This window comes from Podarcis gaigeae (genome assembly GCF_964106915.1).
Source record: "Podarcis gaigeae genome assembly, chromosome: 14".
Lineage (NCBI taxonomy): Eukaryota > Metazoa > Chordata > Lepidosauria > Squamata > Lacertidae > Podarcis > Podarcis gaigeae.
Window position 1 is genome coordinate 26,962,460 of NC_139690.1, and position 16,660 is coordinate 26,979,119.

General features: G+C 46.2%; 1 protein-coding gene and 1 long non-coding RNA gene across 2 annotated transcripts in view; one reads left to right on the top strand and one right to left on the bottom strand.

Annotated features, from left to right (window-relative positions):
- Nucleotides 1-16,660, top strand: part of CORO2B (coronin 2B) — an 84,622-nt gene that overhangs the window by 29,760 nt on the left and 38,202 nt on the right. Inside the window, exon 2 of the mRNA XM_083713204.1 lies at nt 8,175-8,375. Coding sequence (XP_083569330.1) covers nt 8,175-8,375 — 201 coding nt within the window. The remainder of the gene's footprint in view (nt 1-8,174; nt 8,376-16,660) is intronic.
- Nucleotides 13,928-15,756, bottom strand: LOC310831993. The gene is made up of 3 exons (XR_014558097.1): nt 15,639-15,756; nt 14,422-14,559; nt 13,928-14,110 (listed from the first exon to the last, which is right to left on the bottom strand). It is a non-coding gene; the product is annotated as an uncharacterized lncRNA (long non-coding RNA).

Sequence of the window (16,660 nt, forward strand, 5' to 3'; positions counted from 1 at the left end):
CTTTGGTCCAAGCCAAAAATAAGCCAAGATCCCAGAAAAGAAGGTCTTGCGATGTGCCTTCAATGTGGAAAGCGGCTGTTTCTCTTGGGAAATGGAGAAGGGGCAAAAAGGACAGAAGCGACTCCCAAGCTCACCAGAAAGTCTGCCTGGAAAACTCAGTGCAAGGAGGCAAGGGATAAATTGTACTATCATGCCACCTCCAGAACATCCACATATTATCAGAAATATGTTTATTGGGACTGAAAAGCCCCCAAAGCCGACCAGGTACCAGATGGCAATTCTTAAAATATAAATGGGTGTTGATATAATCTCATTCCATTGAAAGAATCCATGGAAACCTTCTCTGTTGGGGTTGTGGGGAAGTTGGGGGCCTTGAAGTGAAACAACAAAATCTTATAAAAGGGAGTAAGATTACACTATGAGCTGTGAGTGGAGATAGATGACGCTGAGTCTGTTCTAGTTGTGGGATCTTAGGTTGCCTCCAAACTGGCACTGTTTTGCAGGAAACACTCAAGCACATACCAGAAATGTGTGTGGGGGGGTGTACAATCAAAGTGGGGGTGGCACAAATTGATTTCTTTAAACAATCCAATTCTTTAAAAAATCCCAGACTTTTTGCAGAGAACAGTGAGGGGGCAATGCACTGAAAAGTGTGGGATGAACAGGTGATTGATGAGAAGATTTATAAAGAAATCGGAATGAATGCCCATCGTCATAAATCAAATGAAGAGGAATGCTCAATAAAGATAGGACATTGTCTAATCTCAACGTAAGCTTTGTGAAAGCAAATCAAGATGAACGATGCCCAAGAAACAGGCTGTCTAAAGAAACCCTCAGCAAAATGATCTTTGAGGTGGCTCTCCCACCTTTCCCCCTACCATATACCGTATTTTTCACTCTATAAGACACACCAGACCACAAGACGCACCTAGTTTTTGGAGGAGGAAAACAAGAAAAAAAATATTCTGAATCTCAGAAGCCAGAACAGTTGCACAGTGAAAGCAGCAATCCCTCTTGCTGTTCTGGCTTCTGGTATAGCTGTGCAGCATGCATTCGCTCCATAAGACGCACACACATTTCCCCTTACTTTTTAGGAGGGAAAAAGTGAGTCTTATAGAGCAATAAATACAGTATTTCACCCTGTACATAGATCAGCCTTCTCCAGCCTGGTGTTTTAGACTACAATTCCCAGACACCATGACTGAGGAATGCTGCTAAAGAGTAAACAGCTTGCTCTGGGTGTGTGCAACTGCCACATTCTGTACTGGGTGCCAAAATACATTTCTCATCATTTGTAAGTTTCTAGTCCTTAATGACACTGGGAAAATGAGCTGGAGAAAGTGTGGACAATGCCTGTTGAGCTCTTGGGGCTGTGCAGACTTGATTCTGTTCAGCTTCTTGACCTTTCTAATATTTAGCAGAAATAAGCTATGCATAATTTTTTTTTTAATGCATTTGCTTCATATGCATAAACTCTTCAGGTTGCACAATCAGAGGCTTTTCTTGGCGTGCATTTTGGACGTGCAGAAAGTGAATCAGTCCAGCCCTGCCTCACAAGTGGCCAAGAATCCTGGTGGGGAGGTGGCAACAGGCAGAACTGGAAGGCTTCTATGGAGTTCTGCCTTCAGGCTCCTTGCTGTACATTCATATTTTTCTTATATAACGGGGTGGCACCGGAGAGAACAGCTTAGAAATCTGCCAGTGTGATGGAGCTCCTTTGTCCTCAGGCCCCTGCTGACTCACTGATGACAACTGACTTAAGTGCCCTACTTCATAAAACTCCTCTGTGTCAAGTAAGGACAGCTTCGTCCCAGGATGGTCTTGCTGATGCATGGTGTGATTGGGGAAATGTTTGCAGCTGAAACATAGCCGGCAAGGAAGCTCCCACTTTTGCATCCTTCTGGCCACCAGAGAGTGCCTCAGAATCTCAGTTACTTTGGAACAGAATTTGAGATTTTTTAATTTAAAAAATGCAGACCTGACACGCCCAAGGGCATGTGAAGAAACAAAGTACAGCTCCCATATTTGCAAAGAAAGGAGCATTTTAGCAGATGCAACTTGCTGTGGATGGGTAAGAAATGTGATTGGGTTGCTTTGTTCTATAATTTCCAGCCTTCCTTTCCAAATTAAGCTATTTTTATGATGATTTGCAACAGTGGATACAAGCCCTGTATTGTTTCTAGCAAATGGAAGACTCAAGACCAGACCTTATACTCTGGCTTCCCAGACTGCACCCTGACCCCAGCTGCTGGTAAAAAAGGAGTTCCAGGAATTGCTTACTCACAAGTAGGCAACTTACTCAAGAGTCACATGACAGCTCTGGGCTGGAAGGTGCATTTCGTGCCATCACTCTGGTGCCTGCCATCACTCTGGTGCCTGCGTTCTTGAAGCTCCAAGGCTTCTTCAGCAGATTTCCTGCTAGAGGGATCTCCAGGGGATCCTCAGCACTGGTCCAAGTGGAAGCTCTGCCTGCTCCCCAAGGCCTTTGACCTGTAGAGTGTCTGGTTTGTCCTCCATGGACTCAACAATAAATGTGGAAAGTATCTAGAGGTCTTAGTAGATCACAAGCTTAACTTGAGCCAACATTGTGGTGCAACAGCAAAGAAAACTAATGTGATTCTAGGCTGCATCATCAGAATAGTGACCAGATCAAGGGAAGTCATGGTTTCATTCTATTCTGCCTTGGTTAGACCACACCTGCAGTAATAGGTCCAGTTCTATGCACCACAATTTAAGAAGGATATTGACAAGCTGGAACATGTATAGAAGAGGGCAACCAAGATGATCAAGAGTCTGAAATCTCAGTCTTATGAAGAACTGTTGAGGGAGTTGGGTATGCTTCGCTTGCATAAGAGAAGATTGAGATGGATATGGGAACCATTTTCAAATCTCTGAAGGGCTGTCACATGGAAAATAGGGCAAGCTGCTCCAGAGGGTAGGACCCAAACCAATGGACTCAAAGGTGGTGAACTCTCCTTTATTGGAGGTTTTTAAGCAGAGGTTGGTGACCACCTGCTTGAGATTCTTTAGCTGTGATTCCTGCATTGCAAGGGTTACTCTTGTGGTTCTTTCTAACTCTACAATTCTATGATTCTATTACTTGGTGTCTGGCATCAGGTCAGGTCGAGGCATGACAGGCAGGTGGCAAACCATGAATGGCCTGGGCAGAGCCATGTTCCATTCACTTTGGGAGTGCAACAGTTTTACAAGGCAATGTGGATGAAGTTGCTGAATGATGAGCAACTTGTGTTCATTACCCCTTCTCCTCATGATAAGTTGCTTGTTTTCTGGGCAAGGAGGGGGCCTGTGTTGGCTCCAGAGTTCTTGTAATATAGGCCAGGTGTTTCAGCACCATGGAGAGCTCTGAGGGAGCCACTTGGCTCCAGCAGGGCCTAGAGGACCAGAGCCTCTGCCTCCCATCTGTTGCTCCTAAACTCCACCTACTTTGTGAGATTAGCAATCCTTAATGAACCAACCCTCTGGTCTACAGATGGGCATTTCTTCTGTGCTTCCTGGCCTTCCACCTGGCACGTATCCTGTGTCATGGAGTAGACTAAGAGACCAATGGATTCAAATGACAAGAAAGGAGATTCTAACTCACCATGAGGAAGAACTTCCTAACGTTAAGTGCTGTTTGATAGTGGAACAAGCTCCCTCAGAAAGCAATGGACTCTCTTTCAATTGAAGCTTTTAGTTAGAGGTTCAATAACCACCTGTCAGGAATTATTTAGCTGTGATTCCTGCATTGCTCCTGAGTTGGAGGAGAGTTGCAGTCCCTTCCAACTCTACAATTCTGTGATTTTGTGAACATGAAGAAGCTGCTGATCTGGAGTCAGGTGTTTCCATAGCTCTTTGGGCAGCTGACCTTCCTCCCAAAAAACACAGACACACATATACACACTCCAAGGACTTAACTGGATGGAGGTGGTCATTGGAATCCCTGGTGTTACACTGCCAATGTGACTTTCTTCAAGAGTCTCTACCACCACCTCTGACACCACCAGGTTAGTTTTAGAAACTTGATTCCTGCCACCAAAGAGCTGGGAAAACTGTGAGTCAGCTCAGACCTTTGAGCACGGAAAGCTGAACAAAACAGGCTGTCAGAATTTGAGCTACTTCATATGCAAGGCAAAGGAGGAAGCAGAGGAAATGGCTTTTGATATTATAATTTTTCTGAATGTGGATAAGACAGGCTTGGAATGCGCACCATTCATGAGGCTGGATTCAGCAAAATCAGGGGATAAATAGTGCTACATTACAATGGACTTAAGGTCTTTGACATGCAGTTAGCCTGCACCTAGACACAGTAGTTTATAAAAATGGTAAAGATTTGACTCAGAAATATCACTATGGCGTAGAACTGGCTCTGCTCCCTTACACTATCGGTAATTCAACGAAATCTTTCTTTGTTGACTTCATCAGGCGAGTGATAAATGGATAGAAGAAGAGAGCAATATATTCTCCCTTGTCACTTCCCAAGTGATGTTGCATAAATTAATATGTTTCTGCATATCCATAATAAACAAATGCAGAAGGCATGGAAGTCTGCCAGTCTTTCAGGTGCCACAAGCTCTATTGTTTAAACTCCATGTGGATTATCATTATTTTGAAAGTACCTAACAGTCTCCTAAGAGGTCATTAGTGATTTTAATTTTAAAAGTGATTAAAGTGCAATGACTGCCTAAGTCCTCTGTTGTGAGTGTACAAGCAGTGTGTACTCTGGACTACCCCCTCCCCCCAAAAAAAACCCTTATTTTTGTTGTTGTTGCCAAGATCCTGAGAATTTTCTGAAAAGCCTAAATTGTGAACCCAAATATTTCGCAGGTTAGAAGCAAATCAGTACAGATTGTCTTATCTTTCCTCATTTATCCTGGAGTCTCCTGGAGTCTTGGCAAGGCAAAACTGAAGCCGCCATCAATCTCTTCCACCTCCTCTCGCTTCTGACCTTTGGGTTTCAAGCTTACCTCTTCCCCCATATGGATTAGGACCTTGCTGAGTTCTATACTGATTGTACTGACTTTGGGGATTTCACAAAGCAGTTGCAGCACTTGAAGGCACAGCCATTGTGTGGGTTTGTGCATGGACTTGGATGGAGGCAGCTCTTCCTTTCGGCAATTCTTTTTACCATGGTAGGTGGGTGTGTTGGAATCATGAGTCACTCCCCAAAGTCTTGGAAACTGCTGGCTCGATGTGTGAGAGCCTCTGTCCTGAGACTCTCACATGACGCCAAGAACCCTTTTTGTGCAGGATGAACTTTCTTCCCATTCAGCCCCTAAAAGAGCCATTCATCTCTGGGTGCTCCAAGGGGCTGAGTCTCCTGCTGTTTCTGCCATACTGAGCAGCCTTCCAGGGGACCCGGTGCAAAAGTCACATCCAGCTGCAGCTGCAATCTTGCCTTTCCCAGCTTATGGCAGGCGCAGAAGCTTCAGAGTTGTTTACAGGAAATACAGAGGGGCGCGGAAGGGCCCCCTCTCCCCAACCCCCCTCCCTCCCCTTTCTCCCTGCTCTGACAAATTCACATGGGTTGCATATGGATGACTTCCGCTCTTTAGAATGGAAATCTGGGAGAGAGCTTGGCTGGGTGACCAAGTGCGTGGCTGTGTATGTGTAGATGAGAACACACATAATAAAAAGAGGGAATGAACTGCAGGCTCCTTGCTATCAGCTTTGTAGGTCAAGTGGGTGCATTGGCCAGCATTCTGAATATATATATTCAGAATACATACGCGGGTGGCGCTGTGATGCAAACCACTGAGCTTTGGGTTTGCCGATTGGAAGGTCGGTGGTTCAAATCCCCGTGCCAGGGTAAGCTCCCGTTGTTTGGTCCCAGCTCCTGCCAAACTAGCAGTTTGAAAGCACATCAAAGTGCAAGTAGATAAATAGGTACCACTCTGGCGGGAAGGTAAACGGCGTTTCTGTGCACTGCTCTGGTTTCGCCAGAAGCGGCTTAGTCATGCTGGCCACATGACCCAGAAAAACTGCCTGCAGACAAACGGACGGACGTCGGCTCCTTCAGCCAGCAAAGCGAGATGAGCGCTGAAACCCCAGTGTCGTTCGTGACTGGACTTAACTGTCAGGGGTCCTTTACCTTTATATATATATAATTGTGAATTCCACCCCATACCAACTGCCTTGAGGTACATCTTTGTGAGAAGAAAAGTCTATGGAGTAAACCCTTCACAAACCCAGAACCAAGTCCGTAAGATGGTTAGACGGCATCTTGTACGCCTCCTCCTGACAATGCCTGCAGACAAGTTGGTGCCAAACGTATTGCTCTGCTTTCCTTTGGACCACATCAGTGAGGCTGAGAGGGAGATCTTGTTGTCTGGGTAGCCCGGGACCTCCATACATACTGCTCAGCCTTGCACTCCATTGTTTCTCAAGACAGACTGATGCCAATAACAGTTACACCCCACCCCAATCTCATTGACAGCCAAACAGATCTTGCTTCCCCATTGGATCCAGCAAAGAGCAAGCATGTCTCTGCATCTCCTGCTTCCAGCTCACTCACTCACACCACTTTGGCTATTATTCTCCTACTGGTAGTTATATAAGGATGGTGGTGGTGGAAGAAATGCCCTCCCATTAGCCTGGATGGTACTATCCCCTAGTTTTAGCTCTTGCAACCTAGCTCACTATTTTGCGGTGCTGAAGAGGACTCTGAAGTAGCCAGTTAAGATCTTACATTGTCTTACAAAGAGTGAACTCCCTCCCTCCATGCATCTGGTGGGCTTGTTGTTCTTGGCAGACATGCAGGCTTGCTCTCTGGTGGGCAGCCGAGCTGTGAGTTTCAGCAGGATGTGAAGTCTGGTTTATTCTCTCCAGAGGCCGGGATCTGGCTGACACTAGATTCCCATAGACCAGAGGTTGGGAACCTCAAGCTCTGGGGGCCAAATGCAGCACTTCAGGACTCCCTATCCGGCCCAGGCTTCCCAGGCTATGCCCCTCACAGGCCCTGTGCTGCACACTCCTTGGGGGCATTTGGCTTGACTGGGGAGTGTCCTTGAACTCTGATACAATCCCCCTGGCTTGCCTGGATGACGGCTGCAGATGTCTGTGCAGGGCTGAAATATGAGTCCCACCTGTTGCTTGACCTCCTTTTTGCCTCCAGCCACACCCACTATTGACTCTGGCATGTGGCCCCTAGGAAGGAATGTGTCCCTTGGCTCCACGCCCCTGAGACAGGCTGTGGTCTGACCTTTATGGCATTACTATATTTTTTGTTCCATAAGACGCACCTGACCATAAGACGCACCTAGTTTTTAGAGGAGGAAAACAAAGGGGGGAAAATCTGAACGAAACAGTGGATGTATGATTTTTGTGGTTCATGCTGTGACCACAGACATGTGAGTTTGGAGTAGCCCAATGCAAAAATCCTGAGGATCCATGTGAATCCGTGCTTTGTAACCACATTTTTGCGCCATTGCGGCTCCAGGCAACTGTGGGTGGGTGATTTTTTGGTGCAGGCTATAGCCATGGACATGCTATGTGATCTGATGGTGAATTTGAGGTGACCCAATGTAAAAATCCTGAGGATCCATGGGCTTTTACCTCCCCCTCCCAGGCAGCCTTCTTTATTGCTAGCGTCCCTTATCTCCCTCCCCGATCGCTTACTAATCAGCTGCTTTCCTTTCAACACCCCCTTCCCTCTTGTTTTGCCTTAGTGTCTTTTCCTTAGCTGGAGCAGTTTTTTTGCTCCTCCTTTTCTTCTAATTTCTCTCCTCATTGCTTAAGCCTTCCTGTCTTCTCTCCTTGCAAGTTTGCTATCTTTACCTCCTCCCTCCCAGGCAGCCTCCTTTATTGCTAGTGTCCCTTATCTTGCTCCTGTTCGCTTGCCAATCAGTGGCTTTGTTTCAACACCCACTTCCCTCTTTCCAAAAAAAAAGAAGCAGCATGATCTTCATTTTGCCCCTGGGCAATTCAGCTCCAGGGACCACAGATTCACACCATAAGACGCACAGACATTTCCCCTTACTTTTTAGGAAGAAAAAAGTGCGTCTTATGGAGTGAAAAATACGGCATTAAGGGTGCCTAGGTGCCAAAACGGGGGGTGTACTTCTGTATCTTGTTGGGTCTCCCTTTCTGTTTTAAGTGTGGGAGCCTGAGGCACCACTCATAAAAGGTGACATTGCTATAACCCCCCCAAAAAACCCTCTATGTTTTCCCCTTTGCAGATGTCATGGCGGCCGCAGTATCGCAGCTCCAAGTTTCGAAACGTCTATGGCAAAGTGGCCAACCGAGAGCACTGCTTTGACGGGATCCCAATCACCAAGAATGTCCATGACAACCACTTCTGTGCGGTGAATACGAAGTTCCTTGCCATAGTAACGGAAAGTGCCGGAGGGGGCTCCTTTCTTGTCATTCCAGTGGAACAAGTAAGCGACTCTTTGTTTGATTATGATCAGCAGCGTCACATGCCACCACAATCTCCCAGTGCTGAGAGACTCTAGGGTTTCCAAAAGCTTACCACTGTCCTGTTTCCTTGGAAGGAAGGTCAGAGGAGATTGTGGGGTCTTCAGGATAGTTGATTTCATTTACTCATATATACAACCTTAGCTTCAGATGGAGGGGCTCACGGAATTAGCACCTCAACAGATCTTGCAGCTTTGGATCCAGCACTGAACAAGCAGGTCTCTGTGTCTCCAGCTTCCAGCCTACTTCCAGTTTAGCTCTCTCACACCTCACTGGTTAGTGTTCTCCTAGCTAGTAGCTAGGTGAGGGAGTGGAAGAAAGGCACATCCGCTTCCCCTCTGGCACACAGCAGCCTCTTTGGTTATGCTAATCCGTTTAACTAGTCAGCCACAATCTTTGCCAAACAAAAGGAATGGTTTGCCAACTTTGCTTCCATATATTCTACCCCCACAAGTATAGGATCCCATGAATTGGAAGGGATTTAGGGCATCATCCAGACCAGACGTAGGCAAACTCCGGCCCTCCAGATGTTTGGGACTACAATCCCCATCATCCCTAGCTAACAGGACCAGTGGTCAGGGATGATTGGAATTGTAGTCCCAAACATCTGGAGGGTTGTAGTTTGCCTATGCCTGATCCCCCCCCCCTGCATGCATATCATCATCATCATCATCATTATTGCTCAACAAGCTTATGTTAACCCCAGTTTATTGTCCTTCCAACATGGGGGAGGGACTTTCTTTGTTTTGCCTTCTGTTCTCCAGCTGCTGCCAACGGCAACTCAAATGGAGAATCTTTCTGCATGGGAAAAAGTGGAACCAGCATCTTGAAAACGTAAAACATTGGGGTGGGGGAGGGGGAATGTTTCACCCCCACATTTTCCTGCAAATGATTGCATGTGTTGACTTTGCCCTGTGGGATTTCCCTAAGATGCTTGTGTGGATTTTAAAAATTAAACATGAAAGTCTGGGTTATAAAATTTTAAACACCGAGTAATTTTAAACCGACTTCCTGGAAATGGGCCTCAGGGAGGATGCAGGGGCACCTGTCAGTCACGTTTATTTATGGTCCAAGGCTCTCAGGCAATGCTATAATAATTGCTATAGGGTTCAGGGTGTGGCTACAGCTTAGATGGATAGAAATGGGCTTGATTCCCTTTCCATGGAAAGGTGTTGGAGAGAGATTGATGCTGTGAACCAGCATTGCATTCACCCACAATCAATAGTGTGTGTATGTGTGTGAGAGAGACACAGGGGCGGGGGGGGGGGGAGAAAGAGAGAGAGATCCCTAACCCCAGAGCTGATAATCCCATCAGACTCTACTGGCTGGTCTGAATCTATAAACAGCCAGATATAGCCCTGGTGGGGATGTTCTTTATCTCATTTCAGCTGGGATTGTGCACCTTTCCAGGTGCCCTGCTTATCAAACATGCATCCTGACCTGTTTGCAAAACATTTCCAGGGAAATTCGATGATGTCAGCTATTCATTGAGCATATAGCCTCATTTATTTGAACAGAGATTACACAATGTTACATTGACAGTGCATTTCCCCATCACTTCCCCTATCATAAAACATTGTGTGTGTGTGTGTGTGTGTGTGTGTGTGAGAGAGAGAGAGAGAGAGAGAGAGAGAGAGAGAGAGAGAATGGCTTTGTTGCCCCAGAGTGCCAAATCAGCTTTACAACCTAAATTTGCTGGAGACCAGGGTTCAAATCATTACTTGGCCATGAAACTCACTGAGTGACCTTTGGGGGTTGTTGTGGGGATTCAAGAAAAAGGGGAAGAAAACCCTGTGCTCCACCTTTAGCATCTTGGAGAAAAAGGTGAGCTTTCAATGCAATCAATCAATCAATCAATCAATCAATCAAGCCCTCTGTTGCACAGAGTTTTTGCCAGTGCAACTGCTGTTGTGCAACATTAAAGCTCACCCTTCCATTTGTGTTAGCAGACAGAGAATTCTGGATTAAGTTCATGTTCTGGAAGCACCTAATATCTTTGCCACGGCATTAGCAATCAGTTATCCACCTGGTCTTCCATTGTCTGTGACCAACAGCCATCACAATGTAATACACAAAAACAATACAGTCCAAGAGTTGGGGTCCTCCAGATGGCCTTTCTCTTCAGATTTCATCCTGTTTTACATGCACAAAGTTTCGGTGGCAGTTAGATCATATCCAGCCTTCAGAGAGTATTTGTTCCGATTTGTTTGCAGGGAGGTTATATGGCAATGAACATTTGTCCTGCATTCATTCTGATTTCCTTGCAGGTGTTTATGCCTTGTCAATGGCCATTCATTCAACCTGCATTTTTCAAAGCATTTCCCGAGCCATAAAAATCTTTTGTGTGGATTAGAACACCTTATTCCACTTTAAACCTGGAAACCAGAAGTTCCAATATGTGACTGAATCACTCCCACAGAACACAGAGTCTGGAGGTAACCTATGTTAAACATGTCACATTTCAGAAATGCAAATGGTCAAAACATGGAATTGTAAAGCTTTCCTCCCAATTTGTTTAGGGCTTAGAACAATCCTCCTGGCAGTCAACATGGATTTGCATAAAAAGCAGTCCATAACTTTCTCACTGCTGGTGTATGTGAAGCTACCCTACAGGCAGCAAACCAATCTACATTCATAGAGTCATAGAATTGTAGAGCTGGAAGGAACACAAAGGGTCAGCCAGTTCAAGCCCCTGCACTGCAGAAAGTAGCCAGCAGCCATCTAATTTTGAAATCAGCTGAATGTCCACCTAAATAATTCTGGGATGAATGCATTACTTTAAATCAGCCATGCTAGCTAGGGCCTGATGAGCATTCTAGTCCAGGGGTAGGCAACCTAAGGCCTGGGGGCCGGATCTGGCCCGATCGCCTTCTAAATCTGGCCAACGGACCGTCCGGATATCAGTGTCTTTTTACATGAGTAGAATGTGTGATTTTATTTAAAATGCATCTCTAGGTTATTTGTGGGGCTTGCTTGGTGTTTTTACATGAGTAGAATATGTGCTTTTATTTAAAATGCATCTATGGGTTATTTGTGGGCCATAGGAATTGGTTCATTTCCCCCCAAAAGATATAGTCCAGCCCACCACATGGTCTGAGGGACGGTGGACTGAAAAAGGTTGCTGACCCCTGTTCTAGTCCAATGCATCTGGAGGGCACCAGGTTGAAGAAGGCTGGTGTCCTCTGTCCCTGCAGCCCCTGCCTGCATGAACTTTTAATTCCACCTGAGACAGATTTGAAATTGGATTGTGCTTGCCCACCACTGTCCATAAAATCATACTGATGGGCTGCCAGACTCTGCCCCTAACCCCACCCACCCATGTACAGGGAGTGGCCTTATGTGCATCTGTGAAATGGTGGAGGGAACAAGGTATTTGAACTCACTTGGAGAAGGGCCATAGTTCTGTGCAAAGTCCCAGATTCAATCATTGGTACTTCTAGGTAGAGCTAGGAATGTCTTGTGCTTCGAACCCCAAACAGCCATTGCCCGTCTGTGTAGACGGTACTGAGCTATTTGGAGCAACGGGTCTGACTTGGTATATATAATGCAGCTTCCTAGGTTTCTAGTTGCTGGAGCTAGATAAAATCAGGGGCGCACCTTGCTGCATTTGCATAATTAACAGGTGGGTTGGGAGAACAAAGAAGGATTGGATTCGTTTCTTTGCAATCAGCTGGAGTCTTTTGAAATGAACAGACCCCTAATTAATATGCTTCTATATTTAGCAGAAATAAATTGAGGTAGCCTAGAAACTACCGAGAGCAGCCGCTAAAGTCCTTGCTGCGATATTCTGGCGAGCTTTTATTAAAATGTCTTTCTTCCCCCTCATCCAGTACATTGCCTTCTCTCGGGGGACATATGTTCCCCTGCTGGCAGATCAGAAATCTTAGCTACTTATGATAAAAACCTGCTTCCCTGTTCTTACTGGAAGCCAGAAAAACTCCCACTCAGCAGACTGCAAGGCAGCTATTGGGGGGGGGGGGAAGCCCCACATGAGAAGTTTGGGGGAGAAGATGCGAGCTGCAAGAGACCTACCGATTCCTTAACCTAGAAACGGCCAGGATCAAGAGCGAGAAGAAGGGAGATTGGGAATCTACTGCAGTAGATTGCTGAGCATTTCAGTTTTCAGGCAGGATCCACTTTCATAGCTGGAAATTCAGGTTGCAGAATGTTAGGTGATTGGGAGGCTAAACGTTAGAATGTAAGAGAAGCTTGCTGGGTCAGGTGAAAGGGAGCCCAATTAGTCCAACATCCTGTTCTCACAGTGGCCAACCAAATTTGCCTGTGGGAAACCCACAAGCAGGATCTGAGCACAGCCCTGTTTAGGGAAGTTTTTAAAACTGATGTTTTAATGTATTTTTAACCTTCTGTTGGAAGCTGCCCAGAGTGGCTGGGGAAACCCAGTTGAATGGGCAGGGTAGAAATAATAAATTGTTGTTGGTTGTTGTTGTTGGTGGTGGTGCTGGACCATAAAGAAGGCTGATCGCCGAAGAATTGATGCTTTTGAATTATGGTGCTGGAGGAGACCCTTGAGAGTCCGATGGACTGCAAGAAGATCAAACCTCTCCATTCTTAAGGAAATCAGCCCTGAGTGCTCACTGGAAGGACAGGTCGTGAAGCTGAGGCTCCAATACTTTGGCCACCTCATGAGAAGAGAAGACTCCCTGGAAAAGACCCTGATGTTGGGAAAGATGAAGGGCACAAGGAGAAGGGGACAACAGAGGACGAGATGGTTGGACAGTGTTCTCAAAGCTACAAACATGAGTCTGACGAAACTGCAGGAGGCAGTGGAAGACAGAAGTGCCTGGCGTGCTCTGGTCCTTGGGGTCACGAAGAGTCAGACACGACTAAACGACTAAACAACAACAACAAGGTTTCTGGCAACTGGTATTCAGAAGCATTCAGGAGGCAGAGCATAGCCATCATGGCCAATAGCCACTGAAAGTCTTTTCCATGAATCTGTGCAATCCTCTTTTGAAGCCATCCAAGTTGCTAGCCACCACTGTTCCCTGCAGAAGTGAGTTCCATAGTTTAACCCTGCAGAGATTTCCTGCAACAAACCTGACTCCCCCTCCCTCCAATTGGCATTTGGGAAAGTGATGCAAAACTGTGCAGCGAAGTGTAGAATGGCACTTGCTTTGATGCAACCTCATCTAACCTGCCCCGCAAGCAGACCAGAACGAATGCTGATGAAATCGTCGGTGTCATCTCATCTCCCTGCAAAGAAAGCAGTGTGTGCATCCCCATTTACCAGCATCCATGGCGCTCCCACCACTGGTTACATTAGCTGCAGTCCATATCTACCTTGTATCTATCCTGTCCTTTCTTATAAAATGCTCTGTTTTCATGTTTTCCCCACCCCAAAACCCCCCAGCTTTGATCTGAATTGAGGAAAAGAATGGCCTGTCTGCATGTTAGGTTGGTAAAGTGTACATAGCCCAATTCCGGTTGAATGCTCAGTGAGTCTCAACTGCCCAACAGCAGCAATAAGGAAACAAATTTGCTCACCTGTATTAGACTGCTGAAATTAGGGGCGAACAGGAGTGGAGTTCTGTCTTAAAGGGTATGAGCTCAGTTCAGTTCTGATCAGCAAAAGAGACTTCTCCTGTACAGAAAGTGCTAGGAGGCATCCCTGTTCTTTAATTCTATCTGTAAGCCTTTTTGCACCTGGCTCAGGGTTGTACCATCGTAGAGTGCTGGGCTAAAACACAGCAAATCAGACAAGCGCTTCGGCTAAGAGCATGAGAAGACATTCGCTATGAATTTCCCAAGGAGTAAAGGATGTATGAGGAGAAAATACTCTCCTGGGTTGTAACTGTTTAAGCCCAGAGGGATTTCATTAGAACATAAGAAGAGTCTGCAGGATTGGACCAGTGGCCCATCTCGTCCAGCATCCTGTTCTCATGGCGGCCAAGCAGGGACTTGTGGGAAACCAGGAAGCAGGATTTGAGCACAAGAGCCCTCTCTCCCCTGCTGTGGTTTCCAGCAACTGGTCGTCAGAAGCATTGTTACCTCCAACTTTGGAGATAGAGCGTTGGCATCCTGGCAAGTAGCCATCGATAACCCTCTCCTCCATGAATTTATCCAATCCTCTTCTAAAGCCAACTAGATTGGTGGTCATCCCTGCCACCTGAGATTTGGATCCTTTGCCTAGAATCAGATGGAAAAGACACCTCAGTGAAATTATACGGTGGGAACTCAAGACACCATCTTCCCCAAGAGAAGGCTGAACAACCAGAAGTCACTGTTCTGTCTTCTGATGGTGGCACTGAAATTAGCAAGCTGCATCAGCGGTGAGGAAATGAGGCCAGCGAGAAAGAGAGAGGCAGCGTACTCGTTGAGATCTCGTAACTTGAGATTTCAGGCAGGCAGCAGAGTGGGGGCAGCAGTGGCAGGGAAGTGTAAGCAGGGTGCCCCCTCAAGCTCAGCAGTGCCCCCTCCATTTCCTAAGAATAAAGGCCCATTTCATTCCCCCAATTAGCTCCCCCGATGAACCTCTTCCTAAGCTGCCGCCTTTAATTGGGTTGACTACAGATGGAGGGAAGTACAATCAGCGTTCTAATTGTGAGACGCAGCTTGATTCCGATTAATATTCCAAAAACAAGGTACATGAGCTGCAATCGGGAGTGACTCTCCTGTCTCTTTGCCACTGAATCTCAAATCCAGAGTCATTAATATAGCACTTTAGCATCTTTTGTTGTTAACCCCTTGTGGTCAGAACAGAGCATCCATCTTGATCATCAAGATGTCCCACATCTCTGGTTTATGCATTTTTTCATACTTGCCAATATCATCTCCGGGGGGTTGATGTGGACTGGGTTAATGAAGGCGCTTGACTGGACACACTGAGCAAGCATCTTTGACTATTTGTACATGGAGACGACATCACACAATGCTCATGCAGATCTCCATAGGGATCCAAACACAAAAGAACCAAACTTGTCGGCCCTTCGCTTTAAAAGCAAACTATAGGTTCACTGTGCAATTTGTTGCCCCAATGCAGAGTTTGGTTCTAGGCTACATTCCCAGAAAGTGTACCATTTAGGGGTTCTGGAGCAGTGCTTGTAAACACTTAGAACCGTAGTATTGTAGAGTTGGAAGGGATCCCAAGGGTCATCTAGTCCAACCCCCTGCAATGCAGGAATCTCAGCTAAAGCATCCATGACAATCCAGTATCCTGTTTTCACAGGCGTCAGCCAGATGCCACAGATTTAGAGGGCATCTCATACCTGGAGAAGAATGTTTCTTTTGATTCAGCCTTTGACATTTCTATCTCCTCAGAAGTCACAGGACCAGAGGAGTCCATAATGCCAGCACCTTTCCAGTCTTAAGGCATTATAGACACCAGCTCAGATGCCATAATAGATGCAGGTAATTCCTTTGTAGCAGGACAGCCAGTCAAAAGAGGCATGATAATAGCCGTTGATTGTACAAGTCCTTCCTTGATGTGCTTATTTGTTCGATGGCTTCATCAGGGGTTACCATGATTTCAAAGGCAGAAGTGACGTCCAGGGAGAATTTCTGAAAGGTGGCGCTTTGTCCTGTACCTTAGGCAAGTCAATTCAAAAACCATATTTCTGTAAAAATAAAAAGCCAAATAATTTCAGGTTTTCCTTAAAAAGACTCAGCAATTTTGGGGTCTTCCTAAAAAGAGCTCAACAACTTTCAAGGTGTCCTGGCGCAACTTTTTGAAATATGGCAACCCTAGCTTCATGCTTGAATTTTCATTTTGTGGTTAACACCAGGAAAGTCTAATGGTGGAAAGTGTTCTACTGGTGCCCAGCTGAGTCACTGGAGAAGAGATGGCTTTGCGTGCAGACTATGTTCTTGGCTTGAGGCGAGCTAATTACGTTCCATCGTGGTGGGGAAAATAGGAGGGAGGGAAGGGCTGTTGCTGAGAGGCAGGCCAGCTGCTTTGCATGCAGAAGGTCCAACAGCATCTCAGGGACTGAATCTGGGAGTGTCCCCTCCCCGAAATCCTGGGCAGCCACATGTCTAGTCAGCGTGGACATTACATAGCTAGATGAACTGGTGGTCTCTGTATAAATAAGCTCCCTCTGTTTCTGATGTGTATCCTATCAGCTTTAACATGCTTGCTCCTTGCCTCTGAACAAAACCTCCAGCCCCTCTTTTCAGAGACACGTTGATTCACTGCTTGGCTCACGTGCCCTGAAGGTCGTAATTGCCCCACAAATTCAGATCCTGGAATCAGCATTTTGGAGCCATGGAGAGATTTGAAAGGATCCTGCAA